Source organism: Moschus berezovskii, chromosome 1 (genome assembly GCF_049115385.1).
Source record: "Moschus berezovskii isolate FMDL1 chromosome 1, NW_MosBer_1.0, whole genome shotgun sequence".
In the NCBI taxonomy this organism is placed as follows: domain Eukaryota; kingdom Metazoa; phylum Chordata; class Mammalia; order Artiodactyla; family Moschidae; genus Moschus; species Moschus berezovskii.
Genome location: NC_142460.1, coordinates 102399878 through 102424405, shown reverse-complemented (window position 1 = coordinate 102424405; position 24528 = coordinate 102399878). Strand labels below are relative to the sequence as shown.

Sequence of the window (24528 nt, the reverse complement as noted above, 5' to 3'; positions counted from 1 at the left end):
CCTGAGCCACCAGAGAAGCCCAAAAGATCCAAACACACCTTAAACTTTTGTGTATCAATAGTTTACCAAGACATTCCTTTAAATGCATAGCTGTTACTTAAAAATCAACTTGAGGCCTTAAACTAATGTTAGATTGGCAAGAAGGCACACAATGTAGTTGTTGTTGAATGTCGTTGAATCATGAGAATACTTGGTCCTTTCTATAGGGTGACATCACCCAACATAAAGCATACTCTTTTAATGTTTTGTTACTGTTTTTTCATGTCATACTGAGAAATCCATACTAATTCCTTGATTCCTCTGCTGAACATTGACTTAAAATTGCTAGATGGATTTACAGTTGTGGCTCACAAAGGCATAGAAGCCCAGTTTTAGCATATTTGCAGTATAAATAGCCTCCTACGTTCTAGCTTAGCAAAGAAGCAGTTTGTAGTTGACTTAGAGATGGCCATCTAATTTTAGATCTCAGGTAAGTAAAAAAGTTTAACAGTATGCTCTGTGTTGATATGCAAAACTTTGTTAAAGTGTCTGCTTTGTTTGGGTCTTTATCTCAATTTTTACTTATTAATGTTATTGAGTAAGCACTTGAAAATGTGGTAAACACAGCGTTTATTTGAAATACATTTTAGACTTGCAGGGTATGTGGGTCTGTATTTTTGCCGAATTTTAGATTAAGGAGCTTTCTTTCCTTGAAACCCCTTGAGCAACTGTGACCTAAAACCAGAGTTTTAGTCCTTGATTATTTCCTGTTAAGATACTCTGGAAATCCTCCACAGCATGTAACAGTAGTGCTAAACCTAAGGAAATCACTCAACAATTAGGTGTTAATTGTTGACTGATTTCCTCCATGGTTGACTGATTCACCGTAAAGACTCAAGTGAGACTTAACTGTTGGCCACATTTTTAATTAAGTATTTTCTTCAGTTTCCTGGATCCCAGGAGATTTTTAGTAGGTTTTGGATGAGCCAACAAGGACCTCTGACCTCCATTCTCAGAAAATGTTTGGCATTATTTCAAATCTGGATTTGAACATTATAAAGGGATGGATGGGGAACGAAATCCCTGGACGGGGGGCCAAGCACACTTTGTCATCTGGGTATAACTTTTTGTCACAATTTCCACATGATAATTTTATAAAAAATAATTGTTTTAAGAAAAAAGTGGTATTTAGAACCATGTTGAATATAATACACAAATATACAAAGTTGAGTCATTTTTTCTAGTTATCATACTTGAGGCTGTCCTTCTGAATTAATGAGAAAATATTTTCGTGAGTATTCCTGCTATCGTGCGGTATGAGTGGGACTGTATTTTAAAATTAGATGACTAAACATACTATTCTCTTTGTTTTTATTAACGAGTCTGGGTTAGGGCTACAGTTGGAAAACCTCTGGAGCTTTACGAATCATGGAGCTTATTTAAGCAGCAAGGATTATATTGCTCTCAGTTTCAATAAATCAACATTCATTATATACAAGCAGTTACAATTCAAAAAACCTTTAGAAAAAAAAAAAAAAGGACCAGAACCAAAACCCATGTAATTCCAAAGCAGCACGGAGCTGTACCTGCTGGGGAATGTACAGCATGGAGCTGTACCTGCGTTTCAAGGAATATTACCCCTATATTTGCAAAAGTTTACAGTGATTTTATCTGCCATTTCTCATGCCTGTTAAAATATTATAAGCATTGTATTAAAGAGAGAATGAGAAAAGACCAGAGGCAGCGTGAGCAGAATGGCTACCCCAGAGATATGTGCAGAGCACACTATTTCTTCTCGCCCTGCACGATACACGGTAAACGGGACCTTCCAGGACATGTTGGGTGGCCGACATTTTCCGAAGCAGTAATTCTACACAGTCAAGGTCTGCAGGATGTTAAATGCTCCGGCGAAAGGCCAGGAGGCTCTTCAAGTCAGGTAGCGGTGGGTACAGGAGGAATAACCAGACTCTCCTCCAGTGCAGCGGCTAGACTTGCCTGCCCCTCCGGCACGGAGCGCCGCGGTTTTGGCGGGCTTGGCCCCACTAACCAGCGGGGAAGCCGGGGGAGCCCAGAGCCCCGGGCGCCCCAGCTTTCCGCCTCTCGGTCCGGTCCGGCGCCCCAGCCGCCTCTGCTTCGGGGATGCGGAAACCCCGTAGGAACAGGGCGGGCCGGGATCGCGGTCGGCCCACCGCTTGCTGCAATATTCTTCCGCTGCAGAGCAAAGAGTTCCAACCTTCCTCAGGGTCCTGGGATTCTCAGCAGCCCTGTAATATAGGCAAATAACCTAATTTGGGCTTTAACACCGGTTTGCTTAGGATATTTTCTGAGATAAGCACTTTAGGGTCACAATTGTGTGGCTAGCCGAAGCGCAAAGGAAAATTCCTCCGCAGGAAACGGGTTCCGGCCGCGAACCTATAAAAAACGGGTGGCGCGGCCCGGCTGTCTTTTCAGTCCGGCACTGAGTGGCTCTTCGGATCATGTCTGGTGGCTCCGCGGATTATAACAGGTATGGCGCTTACTCGGTGGTGCTCTGTGGTGTGGGTCCTAAGGCGCCGACGGAGATTGTAATAGGTGGTCAGTAGGCAGGGAATTCTGGGTTTTAGGCATTGCCTTGAGGTACAGTACCCTAGTGTCCTTCGAGAAGCTTCCATGGTTGATAGGACCTAGGCTGTGGGGTAAGAGTATGAAAACGGGGTCGTAAAAGAGTGTGTTTTCCCAAATACGCCTTGAAATCGCGGCCGTTTCCCCCGCGTCTGCGGAGCCCGGCGTTTAGTGGAAGCCGTGGCGCAGTCCGCAGTCGGTACAGTGTAACTGGGGCCCGAAGCTTTATTCGTGGCCAGCCGCGCGGTTTGGGAGCGCTAGACGATAGGTTTGTGTAGGGGCAGGACGGCGGCGGCTAGAGGCCGGGCCGGTCGGTCACACGTTCCCGGCAAACCGTTGGCAAGGCCTTGCCGGGCCTCGGCCCGCGTCAATCACCCCGGCTTGCGCAGTGTTAGGGGCGGAGCTCGGCGCGTGGAGCTCTCGCGAGATGGTCCGTGGCCGAGAGGGGAGCGCCCAGCGCTCGGCCTGGGGGAAGGGCCTGCGTCCGTAGGGTTTCCGGGCGTCCCTGCTTCCTAACCTTTTGAGTGGCGGGCAGTGCGTCGTGTACCCTGTGGCACCGTCTTCCTTTGCTCGTTTGGAAAGTTTACACGTGCCGGGGAGGGCGACCGGGTGAGACCGGTTATGAAAGGGCTTTTATCCCCTGAATGTGCACTTTTGGGGTTGTGGGGAAGGGATGTTCTCTAACTGCAGTATTTTTGTCAGCAGAGAACATGGCGGCCCAGAGGGAATGGACCCCGATGGTGTCATCGAGGTAAGAAATAGATGTGGAATTTGGAACGTTGGAAAGGTGGGTTGGTTCATCTCATTTATTCCTTTTTTTTTTTTTCTTTCAGAGCAACTGGAATGAGATTGTTGATAACTTTGATGATATGAACTTAAAGGAGTCTCTTCTTCGGGGCATCTATGCTTATGGTTTTGAGAAGCCATCAGCTATTCAGCAGAGAGCTATTATTCCGTGTATTAAAGGTAAAAGAACTTATTGACGCTTCTTAAAAATGAGTTAACTGTTAAACAGATCTTTTTCCCTCTAATATGGGAAAATTACCTTTTGGGGAACTAGCACGTATGTGTATTCCTTAAAGTGAAATGATGGCAATCATCTTTCGGGACTGACCTGAAATGAAGAGAATACTCATTGCTGATCACTTTTATTGTTTGGGCATAATTCATGTTCCAAATGGAATACATGGTGTGAACTAGAAGTAACGGTTTGATGTGGGATCGGTAAATATGTATCCTACTTTTTTTAGGGTATGATGTGATTGCTCAAGCTCAGTCAGGTACTGGCAAGACAGCCACATTTGCTATTTCCATCCTGCAACAGTTGGAGATTGAGTTCAAGGAGACCCAAGCACTAGTATTGGCCCCCACCAGAGAACTGGCTCAACAGGTATTGATAGTGTAGTTGAAAAAAACTGCTTGCGTGTTGCATAGGTTTCAGGTTTCACAACTGAAGAATTGAAAGCTTAGTATAAATTTGTCCTATAGAGCCCTCCTTTTAACCGTCCATGCATGCAGGGAGTTTTGTTGAAAGCTAGACAGGAACTGGGTGTGTGCAGGTATGGTTTGCAGGGTTGTGTAGCAGATTGAGAAACTGGAGGTTTCTGTTCAGGGTGGACTAGACCCGTTTTCATTTTTAAGTTTGAATGCAGTTGTGCAACATGAAAACTGCAGTGACATGTTCTCCTTTGACAGTCTCAGTAGTTTGTGGTACATCTGTTGCATGCTGCATTTTCAAAGCTTACTGCTCTATTGGCTTTGAAGTAAAGCCTTGCTAATATACCTGTAGGCTTTATCAAGGCCAAGATTTTAAGTCGCAGTATCCTTAGGGGATAAATATTAACTTCTAGCTAAAACTGCTACTTTTTTTTAATCACTACTTAAAGTTTCCTACACAGTAAAGGATAGTGGAGGAAGTATTTTTTGTTCTTTACCTAGCTGGTACCTGGGGCATTAGGATTGAAAGTTTGATGAGGCAGAAGATGTTTTCACAGAAGTTTATTTTTGAGGTAGTTAGATTGGTCTGCATTTTAAGCTTGGAAGTAGTGAAGTGCTGTGCATGCATTAAAGCTATTTGCAGACCACATATTTGCCATTATGCTTTTGAAGTTTAGTCACAAGCCTGTAATTCTGCAGGATAATAATTAAGGCTTTTGGCTTTTAGATCCAAAAGGTAATTCTGGCACTTGGAGATTATATGGGAGCAACTTGTCATGCCTGCATTGGTGGAACAAATGTTCGAAATGAAATGCAAAAACTGCAGGCTGAAGCACCACACATTGTTGTTGGAACACCAGGGAGAGTGTTTGATATGTTAAACAGGAGATATCTTTGTAAGTATTGCTGATGAGTAAAGTTTTTACTATAATAAAGCAAATAGTATGCCTGAGAATTTAGATATGATGGCATGACTGTATTTTTTAACAGCTCCAAAATGGATCAAAATGTTCGTTTTGGATGAAGCAGATGAAATGCTGAGCCGAGGGTTTAAGGATCAAATCTATGAGATTTTCCAAAAATTAAATACTAGTATTCAGGTGAGCTTTATTTCAGTCTCCTAAAATTGCTGGAGATTAAACACAGGCACTGTTACAGTTGAAGTGTTCTGTGTCATTCCCCCTACTTAACAGCTATTGATGCATAACTATTTCTGTCTGGCATAATTCTATCTTCAGAGGTGCTTGACTCCAAAATGTTTTCCCTTGAGTATTGTGGAAGTTGGGCTAACTACGTGTGACAACATATCTTTTTAAGGTGGTGTTGCTTTCTGCCACAATGCCAACGGATGTGTTGGAAGTGACCAAAAAATTCATGAGAGATCCAATTCGAATTTTGGTGAAAAAGGAAGAATTGACCCTTGAAGGAATCAAACAGTTTTATATTAATGTTGAAAGAGAGGTAATTTTCTAATTGTTAAAAGTTAGTTTTTTACCTTCTTGTATAAGCACTGTGCTAAAATTACAGAAACCAAGATAACCTTGGTTTTTGTAATAATGCTAGCAGAGTATACACAAGAAGAAGAGGAACTGCACTAGATTGTAAAGACTGGGGTGGACCTCTTTCTTAATGTCCAGTGTCCTTTGTCTTAAGATTTGGTGCAATATGTCTTTAGACCAATTTAATAAATGAGTTTTTAAGTTGGAAAGAATTGTTCGTGACTGTTACTTTATCTTTGAAACACTGTAGGAATGGAAGTTGGATACACTTTGTGACTTGTACGAGACACTGACAATTACACAGGCTGTTATTTTTCTTAATACAAGGCGCAAGGTGGACTGGCTCACAGAGAAAATGCATGCCAGGGACTTCACAGTTTCTGCCCTGGTAAGAGGTGTTCTAACCTAGTAATGTTAATTGAAGCCTCTGCTTTCACTGAAGCAGGATTTAGACTACAATATAGCTGCTAAGTGCTGTGTTGTCGTTCCCCCTGCTAAAAATAAAGTTGTTTCTTTACTATACCTGTCTGCTATGCTCCAGTAGCAGCCAGGGACGCTTGGTCTCATACATGTTGATAAAGTTATTAATTTGATTGGTGATTCTTGAGTTAATAGGTTTGTTATTTTGCAGCATGGTGACATGGACCAGAAAGAAAGAGATGTTATCATGAGGGAATTCCGATCAGGGTCAAGCCGTGTTCTGATCACTACTGACTTGTTGGTAAGTCTCTTAATGCTCTTTTTAATCCACCAAAAGTTTGTTATTGGGGGAAGGTTTTTTAATGGCCTTTACCAACTTCAGGCTATTTGGGAGAATAAAGAAGGCCACGCTCCACAGTGAGCTATAACAATCAGTATATAGTTCATTACTATTTTGTGGCCTACATTACACGGACTGTAGCCCATCAGGCTCGTCTGCCCATGGGATTTCCCCAGCAAGAATATAGGAGTGGTTTGCCATTTCCTTCTCCAGGGGACCTCAGGAATTGAACCCACATCTCCTTCATTCACTGCAGTCTGATTTTTACTGCTGAGCCACTAGGGAAGCCCCTATATTACATAGAATTTGAACATCATCATCATTGTATTTCAGGCTCGTGGAATTGATGTGCAACAAGTGTCATTGGTTATAAACTATGATCTACCTACCAATCGTGAAAACTATATTCACAGGTGAGTAGATGGCATCTTGACTTTATGTATTGATATAACTCATTGCTTCTCTACTGACTAAATTGAAAGGTAACTTCAAATCAGGGAATTAAGTATTAAGACACAGTAACTTGGATATAATTAAAACTGTACTTGGGAAGATTGTGCACAGTGGGAAAACAGTTGTGAATATTGCCCAAATCGTGGTCTCTACATACAGATCAGGTTGTTTTAGATCTGTTGGTTGTAGCTTATTTTTGAGCTTTATTTTTAGTGATGCTCTTGTGTCCAAGTGCTTTCTTGGTGATTCCTCTATAGTTGGGATTTTCTTGGTGTTGTCTGGTAGCAATTTGAGCAGTCCCTGGTTTAGATATAGTGGCTTTATCCCTAAGTAAATTGAATTGTACTTTGTTATATGATGTAAAAAAAGACTTTTTAAAAAATACAGGAGTCGATAGCAGCAGTTGATGACGAGATGGCACTCAGAAACGGCGTTGACGTAATTTAGGACGTGGAATCATAAGCGAAACAGCACACTGTTTGAATAAAGAGCGAGTCGGTATTTATACTTGTTTTTTTTTTGTCATGATTATTTGATATTTTAACATGCTCCAGCTAAGGCATTTTGTATATTAGCCTGTCAGGTGGTGTGTATTGTCTGGTTTCTATCAGGAAGGTTAGAGATATTTTGGAGGTAAACACGTTTGAGTAATTTGAGTTACAACGTGTGAAACTGAGCAAAAAAGCAGTGATAAGTTTGGGTTACCATACCAAATACTTGTTTTCCCACTGGAAAAAGTTGTTAAGTTTTAGACAATAGTTAACCTTGAAGCATTTGTATTTGCAGTTTACAGTTCCAGAAGTGCGTCGAAGTGGATTACATAACTTCTTTGTTTTATCCTTGGTGTTTTACATCTGTCCCAGGCCGACATCTGCTCTTGGCTGGCCCACTTTGGTATGGGCTTTAAATTCACTACCCCAAACACAATACTGTCATCTGCTTTAAAAAAAAAAAAATAATGCTCAAAACACCTGATAAAATCTCATTTTGCAGCCAGACAAGCCTTGAATCCTTTTGGCACTAACTGCAGAGGAAGATTTTTTTCTCTAGATATTGATGAGCAGCTAGTGCTCCAATTAGAAGCACGAACTATAACCTTGATAAGTAAACAGCAGCTGATGGTTAACAAGTGGATCATCATGTTCATTCAGTAGTTCATGCAGCATGTGAGAAGTAATATATTCTAATGACTGATTTCTTTTCCTCACACAGAATTGGCAGAGGGGGTCGATTTGGGAGGAAAGGTGTGGCTATAAACTTTGTTACTGAAGAAGACAAGAGGATTCTTCGTGACATTGAGACTTTCTACAATACTACAGTGGAGGAAATGCCAATGAATGTGGCCGACCTTATTTAATTCCTGGGATGAGATAGTTTTGAATGCAGTGCTCGCTGTTGCTGAATAGGCGATCACAACGTGCATTGTGCTTCTTTCTTTGGGAATATTTGAATCTTGTCTCGATGCTCATAACGGATCAGAAATACAGATTTTGATAGCAAAGCGACATTAGTCGTGAGCTCTTGTGAGGAAAGTCATTGGCTTTATCCTCTTTAGAGTTAGACTGTTGGGGTGGGTATAAAAGATGGGGTCTGTAAAATCTTTCTTTCTTAGAAATTTATTTCCTAGTTCTGTAGAAATGGTTGTATTAGATGTTCTCTATCATTTAATAATATACTTGTGGACTAAAAGATATAAGTGCTGTATAAAATCAGCCAATTATGTTAAACTAGCATATCTGCCTTTATTGTGTTTGTCATTAGCCTGAATAGAAAGGCCTTTAAAATTGATTTTTTTTTAGCATTTGAATGCATTTTGTTTGGTATTATATTTATTCAATAAAGTATTTAATTAGTGCTAAGTGTGAACTGGACCCTGTTGCTAAGCCCCAGCAAGCAATCATCCTAGGTAGGGTTAAACCCCCAGTAAAATTGCCATATTGCACATGTCTTAATGAAGTTTGAATGTTAAATAAATTGTATATTCACTTTAAAGGTGCTTTGGTTATTTTTATTACAAATTGTTTAAGAAATACATACTGAATATAGTTTTAGCAATTCTGAGTTAACTGCTGCATCACAGTAGCACAGAGGCTGATCAGCTGCAGATGTTCATCAGCGCCGTCTGCTAAGCATTTATCAACTTCCTACAAGAAAATGAAACATGAGTAAGTAAAACTGCCCTTTTGTGTGTGTGGTGTGTATATTGTGCTGAAATGTAGAAAAGGCCTACTTACAGCAAGTTTTTCTGTAATAATAGACTTCTGTTTATCAGAAAGGTTATCACTTTCTACCACCACATCATGGAGTTGATTTACGAGTTGAGTTGCTGCGTGACCCTCATTTATTAAATCCTATAACCAAAACATACATTTTAGCATTATTATCTTTTCACCCTTCCCCAAGACTAGTATAAAGTCACTTTACCTTTACCAGGGCTTCTAGTTTGTCGAAAGAGCCACTCTGACAGGCAGCAAATACTCCATCAATTGTTTTAGCTGGTACTACCTAAAAGAATTAGTTTCTGAGTGAAGACAAGTTGATTTCTCTACAATCTTGTACCCACTCCCTGTTAAATGCTTCAGGCAGCACATGTTTTGTCTTGCAGTCCAGAACTGTTATCTGGTGGTGAATCCACATCAGGTAAAGTTAGGAAGGCAAAGAACTTGGAGCTCCAGATGAGATCAGGCACTGCCGTGTAACCAAGGCATTTACAAAATCCTTTCTCCAAGATGTCAACACAGAGGCTAGTTGATCAGTTTCATTACAGTAAACAGCTAAGTTTGGAAAGGACTATCTGAAGACAAGGATGTGGTACAAGAGAATTCCTTTAGTCACTTATCCCTTGAAGAGGACCCACCCTTTAGAATTTAACTGCCGCATCCCTGCCTGAATTCCCCAGCTACTATACTATAAACTACAAACTAAACATGATAGTGACACCACTGGGAGGTGATTAGTCATGAGTGCAGCCCTCGCAAATTTGAATTTATTCCCTTACAAAATACTCACCTTTTACCATAAAAGGATGTAGGGAGGTATGAACCTGTCTGAATTAGGAAGTATTTCCTCAACACTGGATCTGTGGGCACTTGATCTTTAATTCCCAGCCTTTAGAATTGAGAATTCTGTTTATAAACCACTCAGTCTATGGCATTTGTGGGAGCAACTTGAATAGCACATAGTAAGCACTCTTATCTGCTCAAGTAAAGTCACAAAAAAGTCAACTAAAAGAATTTTAGGATACCCAGTGCTCTTACCCCAGCAATATCTGTGATCACTTTTTCTGTGACTTCCTTTCCACCTGTTAGTCGAGTAGCACTTTGAAGAAATGTAATGGCTTTTCTTAAGTCTCCTTCTGACACTTTAACAAGATAAGCTATTCCCTAAAGAGAAAAAGTTGTTCTTAACCTGTTACAGCCAATTAAGGATGAATTTAATAATGTCAATTCTGTAGTGGCAGGATTCATGGAGACAGCCTTGATTACATAAATTATGGTTAAATTATGTTGCCATGAATAAGGGGTATACATATTCTATCATTACCAGAATTGCATCATGCCTAATTAATTCTTGCACAGAAGTATTAGTAATGACTATGCAGAGGTTTGCTGTTGAAGAATTTGTAGTCTATGAAATATGCCTCAACTTTAAGTCTGCAATATTGACAGATAATAAATTTCTAATAGCAACATAAAGGCTGAACCTGTCATTCCAGTTGTTCGTTTAACTGCCTGAGCAACTGGTAGAAATTCAAGCAATACAAAATTGACTTGTTCAGAAAGGGCCTCTTCACAGGCATTCATCAAAGGAATTACTAATTTACAGTAGTTGTAAGAGTAATAGTAATTACCTCATTGCTGATTTTGACATGTTCTTTATCAGCGATGTCTAGCAACCGCTGCTGCTGAATTTTATCTGACAGAGGTTTGAAGCGGAATTTAGAACATCGAGAGGTCAGAGGTTCAATTATTCTGTAAAATATTGGAAAAAACAAGTCATTGTCTACAAAAACTCCCTCAAAGAACTTTATTAAGAACAAATCAAGATTTGATGACGGGGAAACTAAGGGTAACCTTGAAACATTTCCTCTGGGGCTATCCAAGTAAGGCTCCCTGATATCTATCGTAAGGGCGATACACATACCGGCTGACATAGTTACAGATGAGACAGAATCGGGTGGTTTTAGACTCTTTCTCCATGGTACGTCTTAAAGCTGCCTGAGCAGCTGAGGTCATAGAATCTGCTTCATCCAGAATCACAATTTTAAAAGGAGGACATGGCTTTCCACTGATTCAGAGAAATACACAGTTAATTCACACATCATTATCACAATCTACTTTAGAATGTTCTCATCACTCCAAAAGGAATCCCTGTGCCCATTAGGAGTCATTTCTCTTCTCTCCCAACTTTCCCAGGCATAGGCAATGAGGAATCTCTACCTTTTATTTCCACAGGTTTGTCTATTCTGGACACTTAACATAAATGGAATATACTGTCAACATAATATGCTGTCTTTTGTGACTGGCTTCTTTTGCTTAATGTTTTTAAGGTTCAACCATGTTGTATCTCATTATTTCAATTCCTTTTATTGCCAAATACTATGGCAAATGGATGACATACTTTCATTCGTCCATTCTTTCATTGATAGATGTTGGGTTTTTTCCATGTTCTATGATGAATGCTGCAGCTATAAACATCTGTGTACATGTGTATATATTTTCACATCCTGTCAGTATATATTGCAGGGATGGAATTGCTGGGTCATATTTAACTTTTAGAGGAACTGCCAACTGTTTTCAAAGTGGCTGTGCCATTTTACATTACAACCAGCAATGTATAAGAGTTCTGATTTCTCCACATCCTTGGTAATACCAGTTGTTTTCTGTCTTTTTGATTATAGCCATTCTGCTGCTGCTAAGTTGCTTCAGTCGTGTCCGACTCTGCGACCCCACAGACGGCAGACCACCAGGCTCCGCCATCCCTGGAATTCTCCAGGCAAGAACACTGGAGTGGGTTGCCATTTCATTCTCCAATGCATGAAAGTGAAAGTGAAGTTGCTCAGTCATGTCCTACTCTTTGCGACCCCATGGACTGCAGCCTACCAGGCCCCTCTGTCCATGAGATTTTCCAGGCAAGAGTACTGGAGTGGGTTGCCACTGCCTTCTCTGTATAGCCATTCTAAATGGGTGTAAATGGTATTTCAACATGGTTTTGATTTGCATTTCTCTACGCCACAGTTCAAAAGCATCAATTCTTTGGCGATCAGCTTTCTTTACAGTCCAACTCTCACATCCATACATGACCACGTGAAAAACCATAGCCTTGACTAGTCGGACCTTTGTTGGCAAAATAATGTCTCTGCTTTTTAATATACTATCAAGGTTGGTCATAACTTTCCTTCCAAGGAGTAAGCGTCTTTTAATTTCATGGCTGCAATCAGCATCTGCAGTGATTTTGGAACCCCAAAAAATGAAGTCTGACACTGTTTCCACTGTTTTTCCATCTATTTCCCATGAAGTGATGGGATGACTGATGCTAAAGCTGAAACTGCAATTCTTTGGCCACCTCATGTGACGAGTTGACTCACTGGAAAAGACTCTGATGCTGGGAAAGGTTGGGGGCGGGAGGAGAAGGGGACGACAGAGAATGAGATGGCTGGATGGCATCACCGACTCTGTGGACATGAGTTTGAGTGAACTCCGAGAGTTGGTGAGGGACAGGGAGGCCTGGCGTGATGTGATTCATGGGGTTGCGGAGAGTCGGAAACGACTGAGCGACTGAACTGAACTGAACTGAATGGCTCATGATGTTGACGAGCATGTTTTGATATGCTTATTGACCATCCTTGGGCTTTCTTGGTGGCTCAGTGGTAAAAAACCTGTTGGCTAATGCAGAAGACTCGGGTTCAATCCCTGGGTTGGGAAGATCCCCTGAAGGAGGAAATGGCAATCCACTCCCAATATTCTTACCTGGGAAACCTCATGAATAGAGGAGCCTGGTGGGCTACAGTCCATGGGGTTTCAAAAGAGTTGGACATGACTTAGCAACTCAACAACAGCAACATCTTCCTTGGAGTAATGTCTATTTACATCCTTTGTCCATTTTTAAATTGGGTTGTCTTTTTATTACTGAGTTATAAGAATTCTTTATTCTTGATCTAAGTCCCTTATCAAGTATATGATATATATATATAGTCAATCCAAGGTAGATATCAAAAACTGTTATTCACTTTCTACAAATTCCTAAGTGTGCTCTCATATAAAATTAAATATATGCCAGGTACCAAAAATTTAACCTTGGAACTTTGCCACCTAAGGAGTATATGCAATTGACTAAACATCCCTATTGAATTATTATTAAAAATCAGAATTTTTATTTTTATTTTTTTTAGGATTTTTATTTTGAGTGTACCACCAAACCATATCTGACTAATGAATACTCCTTAGACAAAATATCAACTAAAAACCCCTGACAGCTAAATAACTTAAAATTAGTTACTAATGGAAAGGTCATTTCTAATTTTAAATAATTTAGATAAAAATATGATCTAATATGAAAAAAGTTGAAATTTTGGCAGAAATGTATTTTAAACAAATACAAAGACATGGTATAAAAAAGGGAAGGTGAGCTTACTTACTCTGAACGGCTTCCCGACACAGTTAATTGGGCAAAATTCTTAACTTTCTCTCTAACTACTTGTATTCCACGTTCATCAGATGCATTTAACTCAAGAACTCTTAATCGAAAAAGTTCAGGTCTATGTAAAAAAAAAAACAAACATCATAGAACATATAAGTAAACCAGGTTTAAACCATATTTTAACATCTGTACATTTTTCAATAGTTTAAAATACACCTAGTTAATAATATGGCTATAAGGCACACAGTCCTGTATTTTCTCTTTTACAAAGTCATACAGTTAACATTCTGGCTTTTTTCTGATACATTAAAAAAAAAAATAGGTAGATGATACCACATAATGTGCTAAATTTTAAATCAATTTTCCACTTTGTACCGTTCATAAACATCTTGCCATGTAATGATAAACACTGTAAAAACCATTTTAATAGCTATGACTTTCTAACCTAAGACTGGTAACATCCTTCTATTGTTAAACATTTAGTTTTAAATATGTTACAATTTAAAATGATGGTGCAATGTAGCATATTTTGAATTCTTTCCAAAAAGTATCTTGCTATAAGGAAAACTACTGGGTCAAAATATGAAGTTTATTTTTTAGTTCTTTAAAAAAAAATTATTAAAAGTAGCTCTTAGTAGGAAAATCTGAAAATTTAAAAGAAAATAAAAACACCTGGCATACCCTGCTAAACCATTGTTTTGAATACTTCCTTCTAGTTATTTTTCTATGTGTGTGTGTGTGTATATATATACACACACACACACATATATATATAGAACAGGCGTACGGATTTAGTCTTTACTTTTCCTAAATAGCATTATATCCTATGCATTTTTCTATGGGCATAAACATATAGAAAGCTGTGAACATGTATTTTCTATTTTAAAACCACATATACTATTATATGTGGGATTTACAATTAAGTCCTTTCTACAAGTTATATAATTTGGACTAACTTACTCTAGAACAACTAATATTAAACTATACTTAACAGCTTCTTTATGACTGCATTGCTAAGGATGCTTCAGGCTGGATCTGAGTTGTAGAATTAATCAAAAAAGCTCCTTTAAAATTTTCTTGAGAAAACAAATGTTGCTTGTCAAAATACTAGGTTCAGAGCACCTTCCCCTTTTGTCTTCTTTGACATCTCAACAGAACTAATTATCCTTAAGTATTTGGTAGTTTCAGAGGCATCTAATTATTTTCATGTGTAGGATTTCAAATGTACCCTTTGGCCATATGCCTGATATTAAAATCCTGGATAAATTAAAGACAGCTGCTGTTTCGTTGGCGCATGTTGCATGGATACCAGACAGGGGCTGAAATGTATCATTTAACTTTAGATAAAGGGCTCTGGGCCCCCTACTACAACAGTTGGCTAAGCCAAACACAGTCAGTCTAGGAAGAGGACTAAGAAAGTGGCTCACAGAGATTTTCTGCTGTACCTGGAATCATACTGCATCAACTATGACAGTCTGCTTACACTCAGGATACTTGAGGGCATGGAGCTGGCCCAGCCACTCTGGAGGCAGGCCCTGGGAAGTCCAGAGCAAGAAAGAACTCAAGAAGGGGTGGTCCACATCAGTAGCATCAAAATAGCAAATTCTATGACAGATGTGAACATGACCATTAAGAGTGATGAAACTATCAGCATGACTGCAGATAGGGTCCTCTAGTCTCCAAAATGACAATGAGTTTTAAAGTGATGAAAAAAAATCACAAGGCTCCTTGTAGTACTTTCAAACGCTTGAACAAGTTTCAGAATCAAGGTTACAAAAGGTATAGGTAAGCTAATTTATTGGAGGGGAGGAACGGAAAACAGTCCCCTTGATTATTAAGAAAAAAATTCAAAACAAAAATCAGCCCAACAACAAACTTACAGAAAAACCAAGTGCAAAGTTTTAGAGAAAGAAAAGCAGTACCAGAGATTCTTAGTGTCAACTCTTAAAAAAAAGAGAGATTTCAACTTACCCGAAGAGTTCTCTAGCTGCTGCCAAAATAGTTGATGTTTTTCCAGTTCCAGGTGGCCCATAAAACAAGAGATTAGGGAGCTGCAGAAGTTAAAATTTTATTTTTTTAAAAATTATATTGATACACACAGGTTAAAAATGACTGAAAATGTCTATAGAAGAGTGCAATGACTTCCTTAATAGGGTATATATGTCGGAATACAAAGATTTCTTAATATAACTGGTATTACAGTAATAATAGTACTAAATCCTGCTTTTTCACAAACACTATCATTTTTCCCCAAAATGTCTTTCTAGTATCTTAAACTGAATCAATACTTACAATTTTCTATATCTAATACTTAGGTGGGATTTTCAAAGCTGGAATTAAAAACCTCTTATTTCTGAACGGAATCCTGGGGTTCTGTCAGTTCCTTATCTGACATCTGAACTCATGACTGGGCAAGATTTTATAAAGATATTAGTTGCTTCAAAAGGGACACTGACCAAACTGGATTTGGCCAATATCAAGGAAAAAGGAATGAAAATGGCATGAGCTAAAGTTCCAAGACTAGAAACGTTAAAAAAAAAAAAAAGCATCTATTGTCACACGGTAGTCCAAATCATGATTAGGTACCCTGCCTGTAGGGATGCCTACATATATATCATCAGTAGAAGATAGGATAAGATTAAATAACTAGTTCTTTTAAACCTTAAATATAGCTGGCTTGGCTCCTATCAAACAGTCAACTGATCTGTGGTGCAGATTAACAAATGTACTAAATTCTAATAAGCACTGTTATGAAACTGTATACATTAAAAAAAATTGATTTTATATTGGAATATAATTGGTAGTTTCAGGTGTACAGCAGAGTGATTCAGTTATATATAGGCATGTCTTTTTTTCAAATTCCTTCCCCATTTAGGTTATTACAGAGTATTAAGCAGAGTTCCCTGTGCTACACAGTAGGTCCTTGCTGGCTCTGTTTTAGATAGAGCAGTGTGTACATGTCAATCCCAAACTCCCCATCTACCCACTAACCCTTCCCCTCTCTAGTAAGGATATGTTTGTTTACTAAGTCTGTGACTCTGTTTCTGTTTTGGAAATAAGTTCATCTGTATTTTTTTTTAATTTCCGTACATAAGCTGTATCATATGATATTTGTCTTTCTCTGAAACTACATTCTTCACTATGTCCTTTCATGTATGGAAATCTCTGCACATAGGAAACTAAGCAGTATGGTTTATTTGCTTCCACTCTTCCCCCATCCTCCCTCTTCCCATCCATTCTTTCTTCACTCAAATCAGATGCCACTCTTCTTGCTACTTAAAGCTATTCACCATGTTCATATTCTACTGAGAAAAATAAAACACATCCCCAAATCAACTTGCTTACTATAACCTGCAAGGATGTCCATGATTTTCTCACCACCTCTCTCTCCTCCTCGATTCCAACTCACAATGGCCTCCAACAGCTAAGCACTTTCTGCCCTGCACAGATACTTCCCCATGAGCTGAAGTCTGACTCCATTCTTCTGTTTATCAACTCCTGCTGTACTACAAGTTAGAAGCCTTCCCTGATCACCCAATCTAAAGAAGGTCTCTTGTGTTATTCTCCCATTGGTCTCTGTTGCACTTGATGTAATTTGCAATTATTTATTGTTATTTATTTAGCTGTTGGGTTTAACTTAAAATACCTGTTCACCTCACTATATGGAAAGCTTGAGTAGAATCTTATTTGTTCTACTCACATCTATGTTCTCAGCATCTCCTGCAGTACTCAGTATGTGCCAGGTAAATAAACCAACACATAAATACATTAAAAAACTACTACTGTTACACTGGTAACATACAGTTTAAGATACAAACTATGAGATTCACTATTTAAAAACAAAAACAAAGCCTCCCAGCCATCTTCATTTTTAAGACTTCATTTTTACTTTGCTCCAACTACTTCAGTAGTTGTAATGATTTATCCAGTCAACTACTACCTACTTTAAATTCTTTAAAATACAGTAAAATTATTAAGCCTTACATTATGTAATAGTCTAAGGACTGTACATGCAATATCAGTTCTAAAAATTGATTTCTGAAAAAAAGTCTCTTATAATTCTACTTTAATATTTTTTGTGTAAAGGAATGAATTATTTTGCTTTACTCTTTAAAAAAAGATTATTTGTATTGGAATACAGCTGATTAACAATGTTGTAACAGTTTCAGATGGACAGGTAAGGGACTCAATCATACATATACAATTATCCATTCTCACCCAAACCCCCCTCCTATCCAGGCTGCCATATAACATTAAGCAGAATTCCCTGTACTATACAGGTTATCCATTTTAATTTCCTTTACTCTTTAGAATTAAAAAAAATTATTTCAACTCTAAGTTTCAAAAAACTTAAATCTGAAAAGAAACACAAATTATTAAGCAGTTAAAGAAGAAAGTTATTAATTCAGCCTTGTAAATTAGATGCTATAAAGAACTGGATCATAATCCCACTTCATTTTTTTAAGGAGTTGATGAATCACAGCAATTAAAAAACATCATGTCCTGCAATCTGTGTAAATATTAGCATGCAATTTAAATTGTATGCCATTATAAAATTAAAAGCTAAAGGTATGTGGATCAAATTAAGACAAATACTAGTGAAGAAGATTCAACAGTTTTATAAATATAACTTCTGTCAAAATATATACTGTTGCAGTGTAATTCTAAGAAAAGAACAATGGCATCAAAACGCAAAGCATCTCTTATTCCAAACAGCCAGGTTGAGAGGAAGGAAGAAAATTTTTGGAATAAAGCAAAAACCACATCCCACTATCACCTGCAACTGTTTCCCTTCCTCCACTAAGCTCATATAACACTTTGCCTTATACAATTTTAAACTGCTAATTCTTCACATGGGTTTATCTTGTCTCTGAATTAATCGAAAATGCAACTCCCTCAAAGACATTTTATCCTATATATCTTGGCAGGTGACATGATGCCGTAAACAGAACACTTTCTTTGTGAGTATGGCACTGAGAGCTCAAATCCTAAAATCAGGTGAGCAGTCATACTTTCACAGAACTGCTGACTCCTCCTCATAGTATCTACTGTTCAGTCGCTAAGTCGTTTTGACCCTCTGCGACCCTATGGACTGTGGCACGCCAACCTTCCCTGTCCTTCACTGTCTCCTCGAGCTTGCTCAAACCCATGTCCATTGAGTCAGATGCCATCCAGCCATCTCATCCTCTGTCACCCCCTTGTCCTCCTGTCCTCAGTCTTTCCCGGCATCGGGTCTTTTCCAATGAGGCTCTTCACATCAGATGGCCAAAATACTGGAGCTCCAGTTTCAGCATCAGTCCTTCCAGTGAATATTCAGGGCTGACTTCCTTTAGGATGGTAGCTATCATCATCTATAATTTTCTCATTTACTGTGCTTACATGTTTATTCTCTCCCCACCAAAACGAAAGCTCAGGAGCAAAGGGACCCAGTCTACCTTGCTTAATGATCTCCACTTGTGTACCATAAAACAACGCCACCACAGGATAGAAGAGATGCTCAACGAATATTTGTTGAACTACTCCTCCATTGTACAAACAGTAATAAAGGGCCTACTATGTATATCCAGAGTAGTATTTAAAAGGGACTGGAGGCTATAAAGGAAGGAAGAGGGTGAATGAATTCTTAAATCTCCCAATGACTTTAGGACTCCAGACAGCATATGTTACTCACATCAGCTCCTTCTAAAGACTTCTTAAGGACTGCAACCACTTCTTCCTGGAAAGCAACTTCATCCACACATTTTGGGCGACTGTAGGCGGGGGAAAAAAAAACGAAAAACTTATTTGGTGTATTACTGTAGCCACAGAAGTCTTTCCTTTTGCTGAAATACCAATGATAATTCTCTCATATCAGTAATGAAATTATAAAGTTTCATAACTGGATATGGAAACCCCATCTGTATTCACTTCAGGCAAATACATACTGAGGAATAAAATGAAGTGACTTTTCACTCTTCCAGATGCACTGTTTGCATCTGTTGTGCTTACAAAAATTATGCAACAGGATTTTATTTTACAACATCACAAATGCCAACTGGTTCAAAATGTAAAGTGAACACTTGCCTAGTAAGTAACACGTTTTGACAACATGCACCTAAGCTGAAAAGAGAGACCTATTTAGCAACCTGAAAATAGGTACCAATATATATGTTACTGTGTTGTTAGTTGGTTAAAACCAATTTATCACCTAAGTGCACAAAAAACACATACCTATTCACTTGACCACTAACAAAATAACAAGCTTAATCAAGGAAGTATAACGTTTGTCTTACATAACTAATGACATTAAACTAAGTTATCCAACACTAAGGTTAGGCTTTGTGCTTAGTTAACTAATCAAAAGCTCTTTTCTATTTATACTTTTCTAAGTGATCAGGCCAATACCTGCTGCTGCTGCTGCTGCTGCTAAGTCACTTCAGTCATGTCCGACTCTGTGTGACCCCATAGATGGAAGCCCACCAGGCTCCCCCGTCCCTGGGATTCTCCAGGCAAGAACACTGGAGTGGGTTGCCATTTCCTTCTCCAGGCCAATACCAGATAGAATTTATGTCAGATGTTATCGTAGAAAACAAGTATGTATTATAAACCAGGGTTTCATATTCAAATACCTGCAGAGTCCAGGCAGATAACAAGAGTGAAAAATGCATATTTAAGACAAGAGACACAAGTAGGGACTATGGTGAAGTGAGGAACATACGACCTTTCCAGAATGAGTAGTATTCCATCTAAGTGTTTTCAGGTGAGAACCTGAATACAGTGCCGCCTAATCTGAGAAGCTGAAAATCTAGATTTTTAACCTTTGTGTAATTTAATTAATAAAAAGATTCTAGACTTTTATGTGAAATTTCCCATTTTCAAAAGCATTACTGATGCCAAACAAAACTTATGAAGGCCTTACTTGGCTTATAAGTAATCTGCAATCACATCATGCGACGACTTGACTCACTGGAAAAGACTCTGATGCTGGGAAGGGTTGGGGGTGGGAGGAGAAGGGGACGACCGAGAATGAGATGGCTGGATGGCATCACCGACTCTGTGGACATGAGTTTGAATGAACTCCGGGAGTTGGTGATGGACAGGGAGGCCTGGCGTGCTGTGATTCATGGGGTCGCGGAGAGTCGGACACGACTGAGCGACTGAACTGAACTGAACTGAAGCAAAACTCCTAAGAGCTTATGGTCAGCTTATAGAAACTTGGTTTTCTTCACTGCTGTATCCCAGCCCCCAAAACCATAGACCTCGGTTACAGAGAAGGCTGTAGTTCATGCAAAATAAGTGAATTGAGCTAGAGTATTCTAAGTTACATTTCAGTTCCAAGGTTCTATGACTTATACAATTGGGTGATTTTCCTTTAAAGATGATTTTTTGGGAAAAATATTATTTGTTTGTTTGGCTGTACCAGGTCTTAGCCACAGCATACAGGATCTTTGATTTTCACTTTGGCATGTGAACTCTTAGTTGCAGCAGGTAGGATCCAGTTCCCCCACCAGGGATAGAACCTGGGCCCTCTGCATTGGGAGCATGGAGTCTGAGCCACTGGACCACTGCTGCTGCTGCTGCTAAGTCACTTCAGTCGTGTCCGACTCTGTGTGACCCCACAGATGGAAGCCCACCAGGCTCCCCCGTCCCTGGGATTCTCCAGGCAAGAACACTGGAGTGGGTTGCCATTTCCTTCTCCAATGTGTGAAAAGTGAAAGTGAAGTCGATCAGTCGAGTCCGACCCTTAGCGACCCCACGGACTGCAGCCTACCAGGCTCCTCCATCCATGGGATTTTCTAGGCAAGAGTACTGGAGTGGCTTGCCATTGCCTTCTCCGACTGGACCACTAGGGAAGTCCTAATTGGCAACACTTAAGCAAGGTAAGGACTTCCCTGGTGGCTCAGATGGTAAAGCATCTGCCTACAATGGGGGAGACCCAGGTTCGATCCCTGGGTCCAGAAGATCTCCTAGAGAAGGAAATGGCAACCCACTCCAGTATTCTTGCCTGGAAAATTCCATGGACAGAGGAGCCTGGTAGGATACAGTCCACAGGGTCACAAAGAGTCGGACACGACTGAGCGACTTCACAAGCAAGGCAAATCATCCTTCTCTTAAGTTAAAAAGAAAAAGTGATCAAAACTGGTCTGAGAGGTAATTTATTATTTCAACAAAAACACATGTTCTTACTATTTTTCCACCCACGGAACAGGTTTGGCTTTCTTGTTCTCTCCACTACTTCTGGCAGTGGCAGTTACCCCTCGATCCTTAGTCGGCGGTGGTTTAGTGCTGATAGATGCGCCTTTTAGAAATGCCTGCATGGTTACTTCACCCTGACCAGGTCGAAGACAGAAAGGGAAAAGCTCTTTTGAAACCATTATGAGGAAGTATAGCCTGAAAGCACACTTAACCCCGTATAGACATTCAATAAATACTACGTGAAGGACATCACTCCGTGACCTAGTATTCTCTGAATGATTTCTACTGAGGACTAGAGGGACATAAACAGGCCAAAGTGCTAAAGGAACTTAAAATGTACTCATAGTGAGGGAGTTATAGAAAAAAGTACTTCTAACATTTGATAAGTACGATGGCATTAATGCTTCCCTGGTGGCTCAGAGGTTAAAGCGTCTGCCCTCATTGCGGGAGACCTGGGTTCGATCCCTGGGTCGGGAAGATCTCCTGGAGAAGGAAATGGCAACCCACTCCAGTATTCTTGCCTGGAGAATCCCATGGACGGAGGAGCCTGGTGGGCTACAGTCCACGGAGTCGCAAAGAGTCGGACACGACTGCGCGACTTCACTTGACATTAATGGCCAAACTGTACACGGGTCTCAACAGTCATCGGCCTAGCTCTGGATTAGACCCTAGAATGGTCTCAAAAATTAGGAGTACCAGGACCACAAATGAAAACCCTCTGCTTCTCATGGGCCTAGAGCTCCACTCAAGAGCCTATTTTACTGGCAGAGCCTGTGCTTGCCTCCAGAAGCTTTTGTGGGGAGGGAACTGGGGGAGAGGAGACACCGATGTTAAAATGTAAACAGCTGTTTTTCTGATTGCATGCTCATTTGAAGAAATCGAAACAACGCAGAAAAGCATGAGGAGTTTAAAAAATTCAAAATCTCACCCAGAATATAAGTATTAACATTCAGGTAAAAATTCACCCAAGCAGCACCAGGCTGTTTTTAGGGATAGTTTGCCAGAAAATCCCCAGCATTAGTGGCAATTTTATTTATTTTTTGGCAGTGCAATTTTTTTTCACTGTTGTGCTTCCAGGGCGTGGCACAGGATAGATGCGCTATAAGATTTGGTGACTGAATTACCATTTATCAGACCCAGTTTCCCCTTCTGTAAAAGAATCTAAAGGCCCATTTCATAAAGCAACTGAGTCAAAAGAACTGTGCAAACACACAGCTCTGTATTTAGCATAGGGGTATACAATCAATGAATAAAATAACTGTTAATATCTGTAAACTAAGGTTTTTAACGTTGTGGGATTAGTCCATCCCTGTTACAGGCTGTAATATCGCCCAAAGCAGGGCTCTGAAGGATGATAAGACTGAGCTACCCGTACACCAAGGGGTGCGCAAAGGGTGGAAGACATCACAGGGGCATCGAGGGCGCAAGAGTGGAGAAAGGCGAAGGTAGTCCTCGCAATTTCTCCGGCTGGTCACCTGTTCTCCCCGGTTCCCCGCGCGTGTTCCCCGGCAGCGCCTGGGCCTTTCAGTCGCTGGTATCGAGAGCGAGGACGCCACCAGCTCCTTCCTGAGATTTCCGGGACAGGGAAAGGGCGAGGTGGTCACGAAGTCTTAGCTCCGTCCCCCAAGCTGAGACACTCAGGCCCAGGAAGCCCCGAGACGCAGAGCCGGGACGCTTAACAGCCGCCGCCTCCAGCAAGCAGGCTGAGTTCCCGCCACCGAGCGGCGGCGAAGGGCAGGGCGGGAATTCGCCGCACGCACGTCACTTCCGTCCGCCGCGCGCAGCCGGAAGGGACCCGTGTCCTCCCAGTCCGCAGTGTTCAAACGGATGAGCCACGCGGACTTTCGGGTACGCTGTGGGCGGGATGGGAGTGAATGCGGTGGTGTAAGTAAACCTCCACGCTGCTCTCGCTCCCGGCTCCGACTCGAGGCTGCAGGCAAGGGACCTTGAGCACGGCCTTCTGGAGGAGACGCTGGGGCCGCGAACCCGCGTGCTCAGCGTCTGGGGACAGGGAGGGCCCCGAGAGCCGACCCGCCAGGGTGGCTGGGGAGGTGAGTGCGGGGCCTCGAATCCCGCAGGTCCACTCTCTTTGTGGGGACGTGCCTGCGAAACCTGTACCGCACTGTTAATCCTTTGGCAGTCATGGGGCGTGTCACTGACATTTCTGCGGCGACACAATTCGGCCTGCAACCTGTTTTACCCTAAAGAAGGACGAGAACAGGGGAGGATGGAGTCTCTCCTTCGCCGGAGAGGGCGCCCTGGAGATCCCTGTCCTCTCCCTTCGGCTTGGTCGTTGCGAGGCTCACTGTGAGCGGAGACTGAAGAAGATGCTTTTCCTTGCTATTTTGGGTGCATGTGGCTTATTATCTCTATTAGTGTCTGCCCGTTGGTGAGCGGGAGGACATTGTCTTGCAGCTGTGATCAGCTCATCCTGGAGCCCTGCCCAGAAATCTGGTGGTGCGCCACCAGGGTACAGGCAATGTGTCCTCTAGGCAAGTGTTTGAGGCCACCCTTTTTATCTTTACCCATTGCTTGTTTTAGCTTTGAATTTTTTCTAAATGTTACTGAAATTTAACCGATTTGAAATACTACTTTAGTTTCAGGCCTTTTTCTAATTACTCTAACCCACAGGATTGATCTGGGTCTTCTCCAGATGAATATTTTCTTTGGCATAATCTCATCACGTGTTTTTAACTTTACATGTTTATTCGTCTTTCAACAAATGCTTATGGCGTGTCCTTAGGCTGCAGGGTGCTGGGGATGCGACAGAGAACAAACTAGATCTTGCCATCAGGTAGCTTTAGAGGTAGCCTAGGAGAGTGACAGTGCATTGTGTTATGCAGAGGAAGTAGGAGGCTCTGAGTACATACATCCCAGGCCTAACCTAATCAAGGGGTTAACCAGATTAAGGGTTCAGTTCAGTTCAGTCACTCAGTCGTGTCCAACTCTCCGCGACCCCATGAATCACAGCACGCCAGGCCTCCC

The 24528-nt window shown here is 40.7% G+C and overlaps 2 protein-coding genes and 4 non-coding genes across 11 annotated transcripts; 5 read left to right on the top strand and 1 right to left on the bottom strand.

Moving 5' to 3' along the window:
- Positions 1–2402: 2402 nt before the first annotated feature.
- On the top strand, positions 2403–8583 carry EIF4A2 (eukaryotic translation initiation factor 4A2). 5 transcript variants are annotated; one of them, XR_008683517.2, is made up of 12 exons: positions 2407–2485; positions 3283–3331; positions 3414–3546; positions 3831–3970; positions 4745–4913; positions 5008–5117; positions 5335–5478; positions 5767–5904; positions 6148–6237; positions 6610–6689; positions 7117–7223; positions 7942–8081. XR_008683517.2 is itself a non-coding variant. In XM_055408524.2 (11 exons), the coding sequence occupies exons 1-11, from the start codon at positions 2457–2459 to the stop codon at positions 8084–8086; spliced, it is 1224 nt and encodes a 407-aa protein (XP_055264499.1). In that variant the 5' UTR covers positions 2403–2456; the 3' UTR covers positions 8087–8583. The 5 variants fall into 5 exon arrangements, 3 of the variants coding, with proteins under 3 accessions (XP_055264499.1, XP_055264490.1, XP_055264508.1); XR_008683516.2 differs by having other exon boundaries at positions 7117–7227; XM_055408524.2 differs by lacking the exon at positions 7117–7223 and having other exon boundaries at positions 2403–2485; positions 3286–3331; positions 7942–8583.
- LOC129553868 (small nucleolar RNA SNORD2) lies at positions 3660–3728 on the top strand. The gene has a single exon (XR_008685535.1). It is a non-coding gene; the product is annotated as a small nucleolar RNA SNORD2 (small nucleolar RNA).
- LOC129553845 (small nucleolar RNA SNORA81) lies at positions 5511–5686 on the top strand. Its single transcript, XR_008685532.1, has one exon. It is a non-coding gene; the product is annotated as a small nucleolar RNA SNORA81 (small nucleolar RNA).
- Positions 5956–6087, top strand: LOC129553645 (small nucleolar RNA SNORA63). The gene has a single exon (XR_008685501.1). It is a non-coding gene; the product is annotated as a small nucleolar RNA SNORA63 (small nucleolar RNA).
- LOC129553736 (small nucleolar RNA SNORA4) lies at positions 6264–6404 on the top strand. Its single transcript, XR_008685510.1, has one exon. It is a non-coding gene; the product is annotated as a small nucleolar RNA SNORA4 (small nucleolar RNA).
- A 40-nt stretch (positions 8584–8623) lies between the features above and the next one.
- Positions 8624–23274, bottom strand: RFC4 (replication factor C subunit 4). 2 transcript variants are annotated; one of them, XM_055408562.2, is made up of 11 exons: positions 23019–23274; positions 21535–21677; positions 19040–19118; positions 15340–15419; positions 13367–13486; positions 10873–11016; positions 10580–10700; positions 9987–10112; positions 9154–9234; positions 8964–9080; positions 8628–8873 (listed from the first exon to the last, which is right to left on the bottom strand). In XM_055408562.2, the coding sequence occupies exons 2-11, from the start codon at positions 21663–21665 to the stop codon at positions 8778–8780; spliced, it is 1095 nt and encodes a 364-aa protein (XP_055264537.1). In that variant the 5' UTR covers positions 21666–21677; positions 23019–23274; the 3' UTR covers positions 8628–8777. The 2 variants fall into 2 exon arrangements, with proteins under 2 accessions (XP_088694500.1, XP_055264537.1); XM_088838374.1 differs by lacking the exon at positions 9987–10112 and having other exon boundaries at positions 8624–8873.
- Positions 23275–24528: the final 1254 nt, after the last annotated feature.